Below are 20,925 nucleotides of genomic sequence, written 5' to 3'. Positions count from 1 at the left end.
CATTGCTTATTCATTTCACAACTCAATTTCCAAAGCACAGAGCTAACATTAAAAACAGTGAGACATTTAAACATTGTACAGATAAAAACGGATACAATTACACTCTTGAACACACTCAACATTTTTACCCCTCACATACAGCGTACACCTCCCTTTGGCAAAAATTTTGACTCATACCGCATCACATATTTTCATACACCCACACAAGCATACACATTTATATACTCCGCATTGCATATCGTAACCCAAATATTTTGCGTTTGGGTATTATGTAATCGATACGTAAACAAATACCGGCGTTATGGACACACTTGCATCTACACCCAGCTGACAATGCATGTTTGCACCTTCCCTTTTTTTCGCTCTTTTAGAGTGTGTTTATACTCACATGATGTGGAATAATGCACCTGATGTGCATTCACAGGGTTATACCTTTAAAGATGAACACAAACACATTCAAGTAGGCAACCATAAACCTGGCCAGTATAATAAGAGGAAGAAAAAAAAAATAGCAAACTTAAAGAGAGAGAGAGAAGAAAAAAATAATGACATTGACATCTTACATTACTGAACAGGTTCTGATAGTTTTATGATAACGTGTAGTATTGCTTATTCGTTTCACAACTCTGTTTCTAAAACACAGATATAACATTAAAAACCGTCAGACATTAAAACATTCATAAATGCAGATAAAAACGGATACAATTACACTCTTGAACACACTCAACATTTTTACCCCTCACATACAGCGTACACCTCCCTTTGGCAAAAACTTTGGCACATGCACCAATATACGCCCACACAAACATACACATACATTTATACTCCGCATTACATAGCGTAACCCAGCGAAAGGGTATTATTATAATCAATTTTAAACGACTACCGGCGTTTTCACGGACACACTTGCATCTACACCGAAGCTGACAATGCATGTTTGCACCTTCCTTTTCCGCTCTTTTAGAGTGAGTTTACAATCACATTATGTGGACTATAGTGCACATGAACACATACTAGGGACTTGACAAGTTGACACTAGCTCACACGCATGCGTAAAAGCATACGCTAGCGTTTACACACACATTATCATATGCATTCACAGGGTTATACCTTTGAAGATAGTATACAAATAACATTCAAGTCGATGACCATAAACCTGGCCAGTATAATGGGAGAAAGAAAAAAACAAACAAACAAACTTGAAGAGAGAGAGAGATGAGGAAAAAATGGCATTGACATCGTATTGACATATCAAACAAAAGCAAAAACAAACGGCGAATATGAGAACAGTGTTCACCCATCTTGTTTAAAATACATAATTCACTAACCATAATTCTATTTATAACTGTTGACACTATCAAAATTATATATATTCCTTAACTTCATTTTATAAGAGCTAGGGAAGGGGGTATTGACTCAACCAAAAAGAACAATAAAAAATGTCTTCATTGCATTGTATGAGACATATATAAAGCAGCCCTGATAGGTATAGATAAGAAGTACTGTAGGTCTATCAATGTATTAATTTTGACGTTTTTATATTTGTGGGCGACGTTTTGGAATCATTTCTACATTATAGAGGGCGTTTTTTTTTTTACATTTGTGTCTGATGTCCATGCAATTTCTACATTTGTCGGCGATTTTCTACATTTGTGGGAGATGTATTTTTACGTTTGTGGGCGTTTTTACATCTGTACGTGGGTTCAACAGGGGCACTGCCAGGTTTCATGAGCTAAAAAACTGAAGCAAAAAAAAAAAAAAAAATGGTCTCTCAGCTCTTTCTTCAGCTGACAAGCACACACACACACACACACACAAAAGTTTCTCAGCTCATCTCTCCTCTTCCATAATATCCGAGTTTCAGACTACCTGACAACCAAAAAAAAAAAAAAAAAAAAAAAAAGAAAGGTCTTCAGCTCATCTTTCTCTTTCTATTTTAGCTGACAAGCAACAAAAGAAAAGGGGTCTAATTTGAACAGCGCAAAAACATAACATCACGTCCTCACAATTCAAGATCTTTATCTATTTCTTTCTAGTGCTACTTATACGTACGTACTTCCGGGTAAAAAAAAAAAAAAGGTAGAGGGCCCAAAGTGATGACCCCTTTAATATGTATTCCTTTATATGTGGCAGAAAAATGGGGGGCCCGAGGCTCCCCCCCCCCCCCCCGGTTCCGCCGGCCATACACGACATCTTTGTGAACAAAGCATCACATTACAGAAAAGATCATCCGTACGGCGCCCCCCCATGTATGATGCCACGCCTGTGCCACGCCCCCTCCTTAATACCTCCTGATCCTGTTTGGCAGTAACAATTCTAATTTGTAACTCATAAATAACGGTATAAATTCAACTGAAATCAAAATGAAAACAAGTAATCATAATTCATATGAATTCCCTGTACTGTACCACGATACTATTTTGTTGTTTGTTTGTTTTTTTCTGTCAAGGATTGTTCCATCCATCACATTTAATCATCAATTTAGCAGCAAGGGAACAGAGTACGTATACATGTACGTGTGTACCGTACAATACTCGTACCTAACTACACGCAGCCGCTGTTCGCGACAGCGGCTGCGTGTAGCTAACTCGTACCAGGGAGCTCGCTGCTCGTACCATGCTTTTTTATAAGATGGCTCAGTAATTTCCAGCTTGCTGATTGGTCAAAGTGTACCACGTGATCATTCGCGAAAAGTGTCTATCCCTGCACGCCCGTGGGATTTTCGCGCACCCAAATTGTCTAATCCACGGTTGAAATTTTCGCGGTGTTCAAATTTTCGCGCATTTCGCGGAACCAGAAACTAGCGCGACCCAGCCAAGCGCGAAAAATTAGTCACGCGAAAATATCCACTTTTACAGTATTCAACACAAGATGGGATGGGGTAATCTCGAGGAAAGCCTAACGTTACTCTGGGCCATTTTCCAACGATGACCCTTACGAAAAAGTCCTGTGGTACTCCTGTGGTAATTACCACAGGACGGTACCACAGGACAGTACCACAGGATAGTACCACAGGAAAGTACCACAGGACAGTACCACAGGAATTGTCCTGTGGTATTTTGGGACATACCACAGGACAGTACCACAGGAATTCCTGTGGTATTTTGGGACGTACCACAGGGCAGTACCACAGGAAAGTACCACAGGACAGGTACCACATAGCAGTACCACAGGACAGTACCACAGGAATTCCTGTGGTATTTTGGGACGTACCACAGGGCAGTACCACAGGACTAGTACCACAGAACAGTACCACAGGAACTGTCCTGTGGTATTTTGGGACAGTACCACAGGACAGTACCACAGGTCGATAATTACCACACAGCATTACCACAGGGCAGTACCACACAGCATTTCCATGGTACCACAGGAGAGTACCACACATGATAGATCAAAAAAAAAAATCTGGGAGAATTTTAGCCACATATCAAGGAATATTCCTGATAGGTGAGTGATGGATTTCAGGACAAACATGGCCTTACTTAATAACCTGTTCTACTCCTACATATAACCTCAAACGAGAGTCTAATGGCCAAGTGCCATTCTAGTCCTATAATAGATCTATATTCTATTCCTAGGTAGCCATCGACCGTATCAGTACATATATATATGGCCGTCTATCCGTAAAGCATTAAGGCATGGTTACTAACTCGATTATACTTTATTATCAAGATATGAAATTACACTTTCATAACAATATCTATGATATTGGGAATAACATAACATAATTAGACAATCTTTCATAAAGGTTAAAGTAAGTCCCATCATTAATACTTTGACTTTTTAAGTCATATATGTATTTTCTAAAATCTAGAGTGCTTTTTATGAATATTCATGAGCTATGTAAAATTTGTACCACAGGAGTACCACAGGAGTACCACAGGAGTACCACAGAAGTCCTTATGAAATTTATCATGCTTTACATCAGCACTTTCACTAAATAGGTAATACTGTAGGAGTATAGGACAGGATAAGTAATGGCAAATCAATTGCTATAATTCACAGCATAACTCATCTATCAATTAATTGAGGAATATTAATATGTGGTTTTTTTTTTGTTTATATTTTTTTATAAATTTCAGTTGATTCTGCCTTACAATTTTCCTGTGTGGTACTCCTGTATGGTACTGCTGTTTGATATTCTCCTGATGTGATAGTCCTCTCGTATAAAATGTTTAAAAAAAAAGAATATCCTGTAGCATTTTCTGTGGTATTTACGCATTTAATTTGCTGTGTGGTACTTCTGTGTGGAATAGCACCATATTATGATCTTCCTGTGGGATTTTGGACAGTTCCTGTGGTACTCTCCTGTGGAAAAGCATCGAAAATTACCACAGGAATTCCTGTCGTACTATCCTGTGGTACGTCCCAAAATTCCACAGCACAATTCGTGTGGTACTGTCCTGTGGTACGTCCCAAAATACCACAGGACAAGTCCTGTGGTACTGTCCTGTTGTACTATCCTGTGGTACTTTCCTGTGGTACTGTCCTGTGGTACTGTCCTGTGGTACTGCCCTGTGGTATTGTCCTGTGGTACGTCCCAAAATACCACAGGACAAGTCGTGTGGTACTGTCCGGTGGTACTATCCTGTGGTACTGTGGATCCTGCGGTACTGCCCTGTGGTGCTGTCCTGTGGTACGTCCCAAAATACCACAGGACAATTCCTGTGGTACTGTCCTGTGGTATGTCCCAAAATACCACAGGACAAGTCGTGTGGTACTGTCCTGTGGTACTATCCTGTGGTACTGTCCTGTGGTACTGCCCTGTGGTACGTCCCAAAATACCACAGGACAAATCGTGTGGTACTGTCCTGTGGTACTATCCTGTGGTACTTTCCTGTGGTACTGTCCTGTGGTACTGCCCTGTGGTATTGTCCTGTGGTACTGCCCTGTGGTACTGTCCTGTGGTACGTCCCAAAATACCACAGGACAAGTGGTGAGGTACTGTCCTGTGGTACTGTCCTGTGGTATGTCCCAAAATACCACAGGACAAGTCGTGTGATACTGTCCTGTGGTACTATCCTGTGGTACTGCCCTGTGGTACTGTCCTGTGGTATGTCCCAAAATTCCACAGGACAAGTCGTGTGGTACTGTCCTGTGGTACTATTCTGTGGTACTTTCCTGTGGTACTACCCTGTGGTACGTCCCAAAATACCACAGGACAAGTCGTGCGGTACTGTCCTGTGGTACTGCTCTGTGGTACTGTCCTGTGGTACTGCCCTGTGGTACTGTCCTGTGGTACGTCCTAAAATACCACAGGACAAGTCGTGAGGTACTGTCCTGTGGTACTATCCTGTGGTACTGTCCAGTGGTACGTCCCAAAATACCACAGGACAATTCCTGTGGTACTGTCCTGCCCAAAATACCGCAGAACAAGTCGTGTGGTACTGTCCTGTGGTACTATCCTGTGGTACTTTCCTGTTGTACTCTCCTATGGTACGTCCCAAAATACCACAGGACAATTTGTGTGTATACTGTCTTGTGGTACTTTCCTGTGGTAATGTCCTGTGGTACTGCCCTGTGGTACATCCCAGAGTACCACACGAGCCTGTGACACAGTACCACACAGTTCCTGTGTTAACATATATTTGTGTGGTACATTGTGTGGTACCAACCAGTACCACAGGGAGTACCACATGAGCCTGTAAAACAGTACCACACAGTTCCTGTGGTAACATTTATTTATGTGGTACATTGTGTGGTACTGACAAGTACTACAGGGAGTACCCTACAAGCCTGTGGTACAGTACCACACAGTTCCTGTGGTAACATTACAAGTGTGTGGTACATTGTGTGGTACCGACAAGTACCACAGGGAGTACCACAGGACTTTTTTGTTAGGGGAGTACAATTTCAAAATCTTTGATATTGGATTTATTTCATTATTTCTTTCTCATACAAGGTATATTCACCTCGCGTTTGAAATTACTTAGCCATCTTATAAAAGGAATAACGCATTTTCCCGTCGTTCTTCAGCGATATGCAGTGCACTCGAGGTTTCTTCTTCGCATGCACACTCCACACTCGCCTCCGGCTCGTGTGGAGTGCGCATGCTCAGAAGAAACCTCTCGTGCACTGCATACTCGCTAAACAACTCCGCGGCATGCGTTATTCCTATATCAACCTAGCTAGCTGCCGCCTGGGCTGGGGTCAGTTGAAAGGAGGTTACATAATGGACGGTGTCCATTTTCTAGGTCACGGTCACGGGACAAGGACTGCGACTGCGTCAGGGATAACTACACACAACCCTGTAAGGTGGGCATCCATGTGTAGCGGTCAATCAAACTCAAAGAAGGCTTTATTGTATGCAAACCTCGTCCGGTTTTAAAAATAGTGACAGCACTCTAGCACAGCCACAGGCAATGCAGCCATCTACATTAGCCATATGGGCTAACAACACGAGCTAGCTAGCTGCAATTCGACAAGGGGAATTCAAGTGTAAGAGCAGGTGAGGTGGGAAGAGATGGGGTTCTGAACGCGAGACTCGACGTGATGGTGTTGAATTTTGTTTTTAATCTAAATCTACAGGAGAAAATAGAGCTGATCATACTTATCATTTGGATCGTCGGAGACCTCACCTATGGCTATGACTAAGTATGAGTTTTAATTTGTATTCAGGGCTGCCAACACTGGAAACTAGTATAATAAGGGTACTAGGTCTCGCGCAGGGACTTAATGATCGCGCATAGCGTAACTGCGTATAGCAAGTAATATTACGCGTAGGACTAAGCGCAAAATTTGCCGATACGCCCATGGAATAAAAATACCTGACAACCGCTAAACATGAGAAGAAAGCAGGTAAGAAATTTTGATTTCAAACAAATTTTTCACTAAATTTCCAATTTTTTGGAACAAATTTTTCACTAAATTTCCAATTTTTTGCCTTATAATTTACCTACCTTAGCTTAAAATCTTTTTTTAAGGATGTTGTAGCCTAGACGTGTCGTCTCGCTTGTCTCGTTCGTATGATCGTAGCCGATAGAATTCGTTATTTGTTCGATCGATCGTTGATAATATTCTACGAAAGCCGAAGCACGCTACAGCCGCAGAGAGGGGCAGACACTTTCACGCATGAAACTACATAGGGCAGCTGCGCGATCTTTACATACCCCGAGAAGGTGAACGCATAAAAAAAAGTCCGACATACAAACGGCGACAGCGCACTACTCCGTCATCGTATCATCAGGAGATTCTGGGAGGTGATTTTTCTGCATTTTCGTGATATTCATTGAGAAATTCAGGTACGATTATGGAATAACTTCTATTATAAGAGCATTTCAAATTTTCGTGCGCGATATCTAGACCCCTCAACCATACTAGTTGAGAGTGAGACTCCCATATAGGCCAATTAATGCTATAATTTAGGAGTCAAAATGAGTGAGATCAATAGAAATGCATGCAAATAAAATTATGAAATAAAGTTTTAGAGTGAGAATTAAAGGACCAAAATGCATGAGTCTCACGCTCAGTGCATTAGAGTTGGCAGCCCTGCTGTATTCTGTAACACTGTGTCTGTGACTAGATCCTAGTGTGACCAGTGGCAGTGAAGTGAGATGAGACTGAGTCAGACTGTTCAGACTGTTCGCTGGTTCAGTCAACTTTGTGGTCGTGATTATCTACCTGTCATAGGTGTAAATTAACTGGAGTTGGGCTAGCATTTGCCAATTTTTAACATTCTTGATTCATGCTTGATATTGTTCGACCACGCGACTAGTAGAAGTGTGTGGGATTTGATCAACACCGGTAACAGTGTGGCAGTGTCAGTGATCAGCACCAGTGGGCAGTAAGTGAATTAGAACACTTTGTTTACAAGAATGTGTAAATTTATATGATTATCAGACTAAGACCCCGTTTACAGTGCAGGGCCGGGCCGAGCTGCGGCTGAGCCTGGCCTCAATTGCGGTAGGCCCGCAATTTTGTCCGTTTACAGTGCTAGTGCCGAGCTCGGCCCAGGCTTCATAATAGGTCTAATTCAAACCTTTCAATATTTTTTTGTAGTGATGCTCTGCTTGTAAACAAACGACTATCATTGGGAGCGCACCGGTCGCAGTTTGGTACCACATTTGGCCCAGTTTGCTTTACATACAGTGAGAAAAAGCCGGGCTCGGCAGAGACTACCTCCAGAGCTTGGCCAAATGCGCGGCCAATTTTGGTACCGCATTTGGCCCTTTGTGTGTTTACAGTGAAATGAAGACCAGGTTCGGCCCTTTCACTCACTGTAAAAGGTCTATAACACTGTACCAGAGGGCTCAGAGAGGTGGAAAATTGTTAAATGAAAGAAAGATATGAGGGATGAAGGTTCAGGTGTGACTTAATTCTTCATTCTGGCTCCCTCTGCAAATTATATTTGTTTAGATCGCATCTGCTGATCTGTAAATTACCAACATGTCAGAAAAAAGGAACCAGTGGGACTCGGACAGGTCTGTCACTGCTTTCCAGGCAGCAACACTGATTGTTGTTATGCCTTCTGTTAATATGTAGCTTGCAAAAACAAACTGAACACATCTATCTGTGAGAGCATTTATTACGTTAGAAGCTGATGGTCACATGACACTCGATGACAGTCGTTAATTCTTACATTGTGCAGACTAGTACCTATAGTACGGTTGTACCATGATTACATAAAGAATCTCTGGAACTGTGCAAATTTATGCTGTTTAATCCAGCTCAGATGGCAGTGATAAGTACGTAGGTGTATACTAGGTTATAGAGATTTGCTGAATTCTGTACCGGTACCTTTTGTTTGTATCAAGTGATATAGAATTGCAGAGTGAAAATGGATTTCAGTAGTGTTAAATTAGTAGTACTTATCATCATCATCACCTTCACACTGTCTGTAGCAACGTACAGTTCCTCCAGTTTTTTGTCCCCAGTGATGGGGATGGCTGGAATTATACCTCACAATACTCAGTACAGTAGCTCTCACACCTTCTCATCATCTCTCCTGATTTGGGGCATCCTCCTTCTCGAGCAAACCTTCCCGCAAGCAAACTCCTCCTCCACCTGTCTCTTCCTTTTCTTGTTCGGTCGTCCCCGCTTGGCATGCCACGTGTTCCTCAGAACATCATCCTTGTCCTTCCTCGACACACGCCCATACCATCGCACTCCATTGCCCTAGCCCTTACCAAGCAGTGCATTCTGGTACAGACATGGGGATGCACAAACAAAAAGTGCACAAAGATTGATGAAATTGAAAGGAATATCAAAATTTATTTGACTGTACATGTTTTTGCAGGAATCTGACATACGTGTATGAATGAAATTGAAGATTATACCATGTACATGATGTACATTGTGTCGTATTTGTCGGAAGTGATTGGAAAAAGTAATATCTGGTCTTCTAGTGAGGGTACAGTACTTTCACAACCTACAGCTCACATGTATGCTAAATTGCTTTTGCTTACATGCATCATCATTAGGTGAAATTTAATTTTGATAAATATTATTGCCAGCATTATTATTAGCATTTAAAATAATATCTTCAGATTGCTCAGAAAGATGGCAGTGGATGAAATGTGATCATCGAGACACAATAGATCTGTGGAATTTCTTTGTGCATTCATAGAAAACTGACACTGATAGCTGTTTGAATAATTAGAGCCAGTTGGAACTCCATTTCTCAAACCTCCTTGATACTTAAAAAAGTAAGGATAAATCCTTTGCTCTTTACTGCTGTTTTTGTCTACACCCTCTATGCACAAGTTGAGACGCTTTGTAGTGAAAATTATGTATCGTCATGAAATTCCTGTCTACTAATCAACTGATTACTCTGAGGTGGCATCACTACATCTGTATATTGTGAAATCGGTGAAATAACCTTTTCAGTTCTTTCCATTTTACCCCATTCCCATTGGAGAGCCTGAAGGTTTTATCCACAATCATCTCATTTTTATTTGAACATTGTGACCTTATCTTTGTATAATTTTTATCTCCGTTTATGATAGGTGGTAGAATGCTGAAAAAATGGGAACCATCGAGGAGCTAGCTGTCTTTCAAGAGATGAGAAAAGAACAGACGGATGAATCTGTCCCTGTCGAATTGGGGCCACAGGTCAACGCCAGGCTCAGCTTTGAGAGAAGAGGTGGGCCAAACAAGCCTGATGCGTTCGGCCATTACAAAACATACGCTTCGGACTTGTTCTTCACGTATCCAGTGAGTATCGAAGGTTATCTGTTTTGCATTTGTAGGATAATGCTAAACGGACTCCATATACTTATAGCAGGTGAAGTATTCACCAAGTCGTATTTTATTGAAGATGGCATGTCAAACTCAATTATGTTTTGGTGAAGGAAGATACAAATTGGTAAGGGATGGACTTTGTCAGACTGTGTCTAATTCTGTCTGGTAGGTTACAGTAGGTTTTTCTTTCATGGAATTTTTTGATTCATTAAATTGATCTTAAGCAAACCTGTATACTCCAGTGATCATGAAATGTCCCTAATTCCAAAATAGCAGTACAGTACAGTTCAGTACACTAATGTCTACATTGCAGAAACTCTGAAATAAAGTCTACAGAACTGCACAAACTTTAAATGGTGTATTACGTACACATGTACTAGAACTATGAAAATTCCCTTTACAAGCATAATAGAAGAAGAAAACATTATTCTTTCATTTTTGCAAAGGGAAGTGTAATTCTAGATCAGTTCTTCTTCCTGATGAGTGACAGCAGTCAACCAGTTGATTATTACAGTGCACTCCCGTTATAACGAACACAGTTATAACGAAATTTCGTTATAACGAAGTAAATCTTCTGGTCCCAAAATTATCACCATTAAAGTCTATGGTAAAAAGTTTGCTTATAACGAACACGGTTATAGCGAAATTTCCGTTATAACGAAGTCTTTTCCGAGCGCCACAGACAAAGAAAAACAAAAGAAATGTGCTCCGTTATAACGAAATGCGAATTGCTTTCGAAAATTCGTAGCGGAACAAGCATTTATAGCTTCTCTGCATGGGTGAACGCTTCACACCACTGTGTGTTCGCTCTTTGTGTCACGCACAGTTTCTGAGGGGAACTTGCGTTTATTATTGTGATACAATTAACCCATCACATTTCACATAGCTTTCAAGTGTATGATAAGTATTCAGCAAACAGAATATATGTGGTTTTCTTGTTTTCGTTATATATTGTATTTGTTCGGTTATAACGAAATTTCGTTATAACGAAAGAAAACTGCCGGTCCCGAGCATTTCGTTATAACGGGAGTGCACTGTATGTCACTTTCAAAGAGGTTGGCATCATTCATTGCAGTGATTTGTCTGCTTGATGTACCTGTGATTTATCATTAACGTTTAGGCTTCAAGAAAGAGTACAATTTTATCAGCAGGATAATGAAAGTGTAATCGAAATCAGGTTGAAATAGGCCACATTGCTCAAATTTTTCAAACTGAAAACATTACCAAATGATGCCCAATTTTAATGCTGTCTCCCCCTCTTTCTCCCCTGCTCTCCTGCAGCTAAAACTGATGCTGCCAGCCTATGCCAGCTCCTCAAACTGCCAGTGGGTGTACAGCATCAACTTTGGGGGCGGCATAGTGTCTGGAGATAATGTCGAAATACATGTTGATGTGAAGGACAGCTGCTGCGCTCTGCTGACCACCCAGGCATCCACAAAGGTATATTTGCCTTGTGGTTGTAACACCCGAGTCGATATTCCTTAAAGGGGATGGCTAGTAACTGATCAGTGGGAATCAGTGGGAATGCTGGGGGATGATTATTCCAAACCTTGTGGGATTCATTTAAGAGTACATTGTTGCTTCAGAATGGTCTCATATTCAAGTAATGTGCAGTTTAATGTTTCCAGGTTAGCATGCTTGTACAGTTACGGCGCATTAAACTGCACATTACTTGAAATATGAGACCGATCTGAAGCAAATAATTTTCACACAACAATAGATATATAATGTACTCTTAAATGAATCCCACAAGAATTGGAACAATCATCCCCCAGCATTCCCACTGATTCCCACTGATCAGTTACTAGCCATCCCCTTTAACATGACAAACATTAGTGTCGTTATATTCTGATATATCATATCCCTCATTGTAAACTTTTCTTCCTTTTCATTTTTGGTGGAAATGTATGAGATGCTCTCCCACACTTCCAACAAGAGCAAAACAAAAAACCAACAAAGAAGCATAACAGAAAGAAAAACATTGAGGCTGAATTAATTCAAAGTTCCAGAACTTGGTGGTCAGTTTAATATTCTATTGGGCACCTCTTTCATTTTGTTTTGAAAGAATGTCCCTAATGATAATGCACAATATCCTTGCATATTTACCAAAGAGAAAATTATATTGCTAGCCTGTTTGCAAACACAGCAAGCAGAGACTAAAGACTCCCTGTAAAATGAAGTCCTCATGGCCGGGACTAGTAGTTTTCTTAATTGTATATCGGAAATTCGTTCATAACGTAGCCCATCAGTAAAGTATATAACGATAATAGATAATAATGCAGGGCCTCAGTTTTTACTTTGTTATATTGAACGCTACACTATAACCATGTTCGTTATACCAAGACCCCGTTTACAGTGCGAGGCCGGGCTCGGCCGAGCCGGGCTCGGCCGCGGCCGAGACCGGCCTCAATTGCGCGGCCGAGCCTCGCAATTTTGTCTGTTTACACTGCTGGGCTCGGCCGCGCTTTTGATTCAAACCTTTCAATATTTTGTCGTAGTGGCGCTCTGCTTGTAAACAAATGCAATTTGGTACTGTCTGGTTTTCAGACCCTTTGCCAAATGAATTCCGTGACGACGAAGTCGCCGTTCGGGCAAAGGCCTTTGCCGAAGGAAAGAATCCTTTGCAGGACAAAACCACCTTAAACTATACTAGTTTTCGACGTTGAGGGGGTTAATATCCTGAATAGCGAAAGAAACATGCAGAGGGTTTGGAAGCCAGACTAAAATTGGCTGCGCAATTGGCCGCGCATTTGGCCCAGTTTGCGTTTACACCAAGAAAAGGCCGGGCTCGGCCGCGGCCGAGACCACCTCCAGAGCGAGGCCAAATGCGAGGCCAATTTTGGCCTCGCATTTGGCCTTTTGCGCGTTTACACTGAAGCGGGGCTTGGCACGGCCGCGGCCAAGCCGCGGCCGAGCCTCGAACTGTAAACGGGGTCTGGGAGTGCACCGAAATAGTTCCTTGAGATTAAAGGGACTGTACTGTACTGGTTGAGATGGGGATTCATGTTTTGACCATTCCTAAGTGAGATAATGAGAAAGCTCTTATGAAATATGAAAGATCATGTAATTTTAAGAAGGATTCAACTTAATTTGATGAAAATTGGTTTTCAAATAGCTGAGATATCCAAAAAAGTGATAATAATAAAAGGCGACAGGCCACACCCTTTATTAGGATCTCTTTGTTTCACTTTGTTTTGGGATATCTCAGCCATTTCAAAACCGATTTTCATCAAATAAACTTTTGATACCCCTTAGAATTGCATGCTCTTTGACACCTCATAGAGTGGTTTCTGAATATCTCGCAAAACGTTAAAGGCTAAATCCTCACCTCAACCAGAACTGTACACACCCTTTAACCCATTCAAGATGAGTCCCAAGAATGCTCAGGCAGGTGTCTATGGGAAATGCGTGTTATTTCAAAATCTGTCCATCCTCAACGGATTAATAATTGATAACCACTCTGTGTTGACCCAGGTGTACCACAGTGAGAACGGCATGACGAGTCAGCAGAAACTCCAGGGCCATGTGGGTGCTGGTAGCCTCCTAGCAGTGCTGCAGGACCCGGTGACCTGCTACGCATTGGCCAGATACAGGCAGACGCAGGTGAGTGACCCAGGCTTTCTCAGTTGAATTCCCGTCTGAAGTATTCCCCAAGCTTTCAGGCAAGCCTAGATTATGTTCTCCTTTCCAATTGGTTGATATTCTTCCACCTTTTAATCTACACCCAGTTTTACTAACACTCCACCATCCTTCCTGGTGTTTTCTCTTCTTTTTTTCTCTCTCTCTTTCTCTGTTAACTCTTAGCAGTAAGAACAAATTTAGGGAACCCATGTGTCAAATTAATACCATGTTTACACAGTGATTAGGCTCTTGGGACAGCACGTGAGCCATGCTCAGCACTGCAATTTTATTTCATGTGAACGCAATACAGTTTGACCCGTGGTGAATACCACATTTTTGATCCACCAGAATGGCAGTTTTCAATCCACAAGGCTGGTTGAAGTCACCTTGTTTGTAAACAGAAAGTTGTATTGAACCCACTTGTATTGTAACACAGCATCTGATACACTTGTCCTCACTGACCCATGCCTTCAATGGCAAATTTCCTGCATTTATGACATCAATTCTACTTCCATTCATGATCCGCGTGCCGTGTTGAACTCACCTTTTTGTTTCCTTATAACAATGACAGTTGCCCTTTTTGCAGCATTCGACCCTGCTTGAAGCTTCAGCACTCAAGCAGAGTGACTGTGTAAACACAGTAATAATAATCCATGTAAATTGATGTGTAGTTTGTGTTTACAGATGAATGTTGATGTAAAGAGTTAGACAGCTTATTGCTCAGTGGGTAGAGCACTGTTCTAGCAATCCAAAGGTCTCAGGTTCGAATGCCAATGGAATCCCATTGTCTTTGCTGAATTTTTCACTAATGAATTATATCCATATCTGGTCAGTTTCCCTTAGTTTGCATCTTTTTATTCAAAGAAATACAAATAAAAAGAAATGTGCAGCTTTACATCAAGACGTCAGTTACCTCTCGCTTTGTCTCACTCTTTCTGCTTCTTCCTCATCTTCTTCCAGCCTTGCTCTCTATCTCTGTATGTATCTCTATCTATCTCTTTCTCTCCAGAAGAAAGAAAAAATGAAGAAGAACTGTGTAAGAACTGATGAAAAACTTCAGAAATTGAAGTTTTTCATCAGTTGAACTGATGAAAAAACTTCAGAAGAGTATAATATATTTCTCTGGCCCATATCGCCCTCTGTTTTCTCACGTTTAAAGAGCTTTGATGTGAGTGAAAATGGCAGCCTGGTCTTCATGGACTGGCTGACTGCTGGAAGGATTGCCAGAGGAGAGAGATGGGACTTCACAAGGTGAGAACAGTGATACATGCTGTATATTTGTTTATTTTTATGTTTCATGTATACATTTATTTATTTATTCATTCATTTATTTATTTAGGTATGTATGTATAATGTGTGCATGTATCTATGTATTTATGTATGTATGTATGTATGTATGTATGTATGTATATATATGCATGTACATATTTATTCATGTATTCATTTATGTGTTTGTCTATTTATTTATTTTGACTTATTTTTATTTACCTATCTACCTATCTATCTATATATCTCTGTATATTTTTGTATCATTTACTGTAAAACAAGGAATGTTCATGTGCATTCTAATTTCGTAAATTTCACGAGCGTCAAGATTCGCAAAATTAAAATGCATGTAAAGTTCTTGTCTACACTTTATGCATTGAATGCTAGTGGCAGTTCGCGAAAATTTCATGCTGCGTAAAAGGCCGTCGGCTCCAATTCGCAAAAATTTCATGTCACAAATATATCATGTTTTACAGGATTCATTCAGTTTTCAGTCTTATACGCAATGCTCTATCAGCAATGAATAGACATCCCCTTGCACTCGTCTAGACTAACCATACACACCAAGCGGTTCAATACATACAGATGAAATTTCTCTTTATTTTTCTGTTTATTTATTTTTTTTTTTTTGCTGCTTTTCCAAGGATCTCTGTTTCCTTCTGCTCATGTCTGCATGAGTTGTTGAGGGGCTCTGTTACTTGTGAAAATCAAGAGCAGCAATAAATTAGTTTTAGAAAATAGATTGATATTTAGAAAGAGGGGAATACCTTGATTTTACCCAAGGCATCTTTTCATCATTTTATTTGGAGAGACAAACAATAAATTCTATAATATTCCATCATGGAGGGGGGGGGGGGGGGGGAGGGGGAGGGAGAGGGGGCAGAGCTTCCTATCAGGTAGTGAAAATGTTTCTAATATTGCACACTCTGAAGTTGTAGGTTTGTCTAATAGACATTTGACAAAGGCTGAAGAAGAAGAAGAATATATATACCAGGCCTGAGAGATTCTGGTTAAAACTATTGGCATGAAGTGACTTCAACCGCATTATTTTCTGAGGGTCACAGCCCCGAAGAAAATAGTACTGTTGAAATTACTGAAAGCACATAGTTTAACCGGTACCTCAAACAGTAGCTTGGTATATTTGTATTATATCCCTCACAAATTAAGTGGAATTTACTCACTGTTTACAGTTCGCGGTTGACCGGTCACCCAGTTATACAAGTTCATATCTTCTATGCACAAAATTGCATACGCCAAGTGGATGTATGGTCTGCAGTGCACAATACCCATTTATTTGTATTTGAAAACCTAACCTGTCTTCTTGCGAAGCGAAGATGCCGTGTTGGTGGAAAATTTGTACTGTATTTGTGTCACTGAAGTAAGTGGGATGCAATACTGCTCATGCACAAAAATATGCGCGTCTGACGTGTAAGTGGTACATTTGGCAAATTACCCATGGGATTTAGTTTTTTACTTACTTTTCCCGTAGAGAAATAGTTGGACTCTGAAGGGATAAGGCTTTTCATAGTGGGAATATGTTTTGTCACTTTCAATGCTCTTGACCAATCAGTTAGGGATTACACTTCACTATCCTGGGCATGTGATGTGCTATGCCACCCATATACAATACCTACAGTCATGGCAGATTTTAGATTTAGTGGGACTAACTGTCATGATGTTGCACATTTTATGTACCTATATAAATGTATTGTTTTTAATATTTGCATGTCAGCCTAGCATAGTGTATTCACCGTCATCGAGTACGTTGTTTTCTTTGGAACGCAAACTTAAAATTGTGATATTCGAAGAAGATTTGTTTTATTGAGAGATGTGCGATAAGAAAAGATGATTCACTTTCACTTGATGGGCATTCCAGCTATTCCAGTTCCAACTCGGTCACCTTCAACGGCGCCCTCATCTACCGCGATTCCATCCATCTGGAGGATACTCCACTCCTTAGCGTCAAGAAGACGATGCAGGCCTACAACGTAGTGGCATCCTGTGTCCTCGTTGGTCCTGCTGTGGCAGGAATCGCTCAAGACATACTCTCTGCATATGGTGGCATGCGGGACTATGGTCAGTGCTGTTTGTTTTGTTTTTGAAGTCAAATGATCATTAATTCCTTTTTAATTTTGATTTAAAAGCACACACAGCATATAGGCGAGAATGATTTTTTTTTTTTTGTCGTTGTTGCACATGCAATAATGTGTACTGATTTTTTTAAGACTCATTTATCACATTTATATCTGATCAATTATACTCTTTTTTTTTCAAAAAAATTGTTTTTTCTGTTCATTTTTCCCCCTGTAAATGTGTTTTCTGATGTAAACCTCACAGTATTAGCTCTATTTTCAGTATTTTCCTTGCCAATGCACAGGTATGTAAATACAACTTCATTAAGTTAGTTTGTCTATAAGACATTTTTTTTTGTACAGAATGAGGTTGTGGGAAATGGGATAAATGTGACCAAATAAACCATTCTTACACTATTTAAAGCATCAGTTCAGATTTTTAGTAACTGAATGAGTTACTCTGATCACCTTTCCACTCTTATTTGATAATGGGATTAGGACTTAGCAGCATGGTTCTAGTAGCCTCGTGATAATCTTGCTATACCTTATAGTAGAAATGTGAAATCTACACACCATTCTCTCAGCTGAGTACAATGTTGGAGACTTTCAGATGATTACCAGATCTAGAGTTACTGTGTTGTATTTTTTTCCCAATTATTCTTGTAATAGTGTGTGTTTCAAGGCAGTTATGTTATCATGATTAGCAAGTTTTGATGCAGGGAATTGAGAATGAACACAGGTAAAGTAATCATTGTTAAAACAGCCTTCTAATCTAAACCCTGCTCTGTGAATTGCGCTTTTATAAGAGTGTTACAATTTTGCTGTGTGTTTCTTATGTGTTCACAGGGGCAAAGCAAAATGCCAACGTGACCATAGGTGTCAGTCCAATTGAGAAGACGGTGAACGGTGAGATGGTCCGTGGAGCTGTCGTCAAGTTTGCCAGCACGTCAGTCAGTGAGGTAATGTAAACAGTGTCCACAAAACATCAGGCATATACTGTATACACTATATATTTAGCAAGTCTAAATTTTCGCGAATCAGGACTTCCAGACAATTTTGCGATTGGTTACATTCGCGATTGTGGAGTACAGTACTGAACGGAGAAATGTATGCATGCACTTCACATTCATGTCGCGATCAGAGTCAATATTTTCATGGATTTTTAAATTCGCGAATAACGCCCAACTCACAAAAATTCAACAAATAAAAACCTCGCAAAATATTCGGTGTGTGCAGTAGTACATGTATCTTGATCATCTCACTTTGTTGTTCCTTGTTACCTTGTGATAAACTTAATTTTGGCTTTCCCCTTTGGAGTCATAAAACACCACCTATGTAATAGTTGTATTACGTGGCAACATTCTATCTGCACAGTGGTCAGTTGGCTAGTTACTGTTGTTCAGAGCTGCCAAGTTTTTCTTATTCAGTCTCAAAGTGATGATGTCACAGTCTTTTGTTATAGCTTGGGTTGTAACTAGGCTCAAGCATGGTTACCAGCAATATATATATATATATAGTGTCCACAGATATTTGGGCCAGTTGAGGTTGTTTAGAACCAGTTTCTATGGTGATGAATGGCAATGACATCATCATCTATAGGACCCCTGAAAACATCAACACAATACTTATACCTCTTCATTTCCTGACAAGAGAATATAGCAGTCTCCTTGATTTGAGTCATTTTCACCTGCTTCACTGAAGACGATAGCATCTCTGTGATTGAGCTTGGGAATCCCCCTGATTTTGACGTAAGAATATTGGCCACCATGTGACGTGACTGTGTGTGATAGAACCAATAATGGGTGCAAAGCAGATGCATGATGGTGATGGTTGCTAAGCCACGCCTGGTTACTGGTATCCTTCAGCAGGAGGATTTACCCACAATGCTCTCCACTCTACTCCTGACTGAATTCAATGCTGCTGATGAAAGCTGGACTCCATGGCTTATTGAAATGGAATGGGCAAGCACATTTTGTGCAATTGACTGCTACTTGGTCACTTGCAGCGTGGCTAGAAAATGGGTCTCCATTAGATTTCCTGTTCATTACTTTGCCTAGTCCATAGAGTACTGAAGTGTGGCAATATAAGCATTCATCGCCATGGAAACTGGTTCCAGACAGCACCACATAACCCAAATATCTGTCAACATAATGTGTGCTAACCATGCTCATACCCTGTTCAAACCCACTGCTCAAAGCCTTGTGGAAAGATGTAACTCTAAGCTATAACTAAAGACTGTGATATCACCACTTCAGTACTCTATAGCTAAAAAACAAAAACAAAAACACTCAAACAAATGAAAAATGAAAGATATTGAGGTCATTTTTTTTTCCATCATCCCATGTCTTTCATCCATAAACCTTTTACAGTAGTCCATTTTCTTCTGTAAAATTCAGTCAGATTGCAACCAAATTTATCCTAGATTATCCTTATGGCAGCAATAGAAACTTGTTGAAAGGATGCATGTGCCCCCCCCCCCCACACACACACAAACTTTCTTTTACTTTCTTTGTGTGTGTGTCTGTGTGTGTCTCAGTGGATGTGAGGTAGACAAGGAGAACTGTATATTCTGCTATATTCCCCAAGCCACTGGGTACCAGATTCCGCCAGTCCTCTCTTTAAAAAATTAAAAATTAAAAATTAAAAAAAAAAGTGGAGTTTTTTTTTTTCCTCAGTGCATTTTTGTTGCTTGCAAGTTGCATTATTGATGATTTGATGCTCGTTGCCATGGCAACATCCATCTCATTTTTGCCTCTCTTTCCATTCTATCACCCCCAGGTGTACTCCAAGGTGGAGGAGCTCCTACATCCCCTCTTTCCGACATTGGGGGGTAACCCCTTCGAGGACAAGCACTGAGGAGTGACAGTGACATAGAAGTTGGAGGGAGGCTTGGCCCCTGACAGGGTTCATTACGAAGTCATGGAACCTCCGCATGTACCATGTTGGGTGATAAGTTCTACATTATTATGTCAAACACCCCTGGAGAAGCAAAAACTACCTTTGTTTGTTTGTTTGGTGGTGTTAGTAGCGATTGTTTCAGATGGGTGTTTGGGGGCAAAATTGAGGTGTGATTTTCTAGCCATCTATTCTTGTTACCTTCAATTTAATTCAGTGAAATTTGTTTTCCCCAGTATGAGACAGAATATTAAGAGCTTCCACAATTTCATACATTGCAATCAGACACAAATGTTCATGAGTATGAGAATACACGATTATGATTGAAAAAATGAGGGAAAACAGCTGAAAAGTAGAACTGATTATCGTTACATGGAGGCTTAACTTTAGTGGGGCGATATTGGCTTCGTGTGCTAGTTAGAAAATGTACCAAAGAAACTGACAGTTATGTACACGTTATACTGCCCTTCCCTAGTACAGTCAAACCTGTCTTAGAGACCAACTGTCTATAGCGGCCACCTGCTGTATACAACCAGTAAAAACAATTCCCTCTGATAGAAAAAGCATGTTAAAGAACCTGTCTGTAGTGGCCACCTGTCTATAACAACCACTTTTTCCATCTCCCTTGGGTAGCCCCTATCTACAGGTTTGACTGTATATAATCATCTCACATTATACAATATTTGTGCCAATATATATTTTTAGACATATTTTTGAACTCACACCTGTATTTGATGACATAAATGGTATCCCAGGGTACCAGACAAAAATCAGCCATTTTGTTGAATTATTATTTTTTTTTAAAAAGGTTGTACCCTGGGTTCCTAAAAGAGGAAATTGTTTTGGTGCTGGAGCTAGCGTGCGCTAACCACTGCACTGCACTGCACTAAAG

At 40.5% G+C, this 20,925-nt stretch overlaps 1 protein-coding gene across 1 annotated transcript; it reads left to right on the top strand.

The window, feature by feature from the left end:
• Window positions 1-2,471: 2,471 nt before the first annotated feature.
• Window positions 2,472-20,147, top strand: LOC140243883 (uncharacterized). The gene is made up of 8 exons (XM_072323552.1): window positions 2,472-2,500; window positions 9,945-10,152; window positions 11,461-11,619; window positions 13,654-13,782; window positions 14,960-15,051; window positions 16,943-17,142; window positions 17,985-18,097; window positions 19,917-20,147. The coding sequence occupies exons 2-8, from the start codon at window positions 9,964-9,966 to the stop codon at window positions 19,992-19,994; spliced, it is 960 nt and encodes a 319-aa protein (XP_072179653.1). The 5' UTR covers window positions 2,472-2,500; window positions 9,945-9,963; the 3' UTR covers window positions 19,995-20,147.
• The last annotated feature ends 778 nt before the right edge of the window (window positions 20,148-20,925 follow it).

Source organism: Diadema setosum, chromosome 20 (genome assembly GCF_964275005.1).
Source record: "Diadema setosum chromosome 20, eeDiaSeto1, whole genome shotgun sequence".
Lineage (NCBI taxonomy): Eukaryota > Metazoa > Echinodermata > Echinoidea > Diadematoida > Diadematidae > Diadema > Diadema setosum.
The sequence above is the reverse complement of the archived record's forward strand: the minus strand, read 5'-3'. Positions and strand labels throughout refer to the sequence as shown.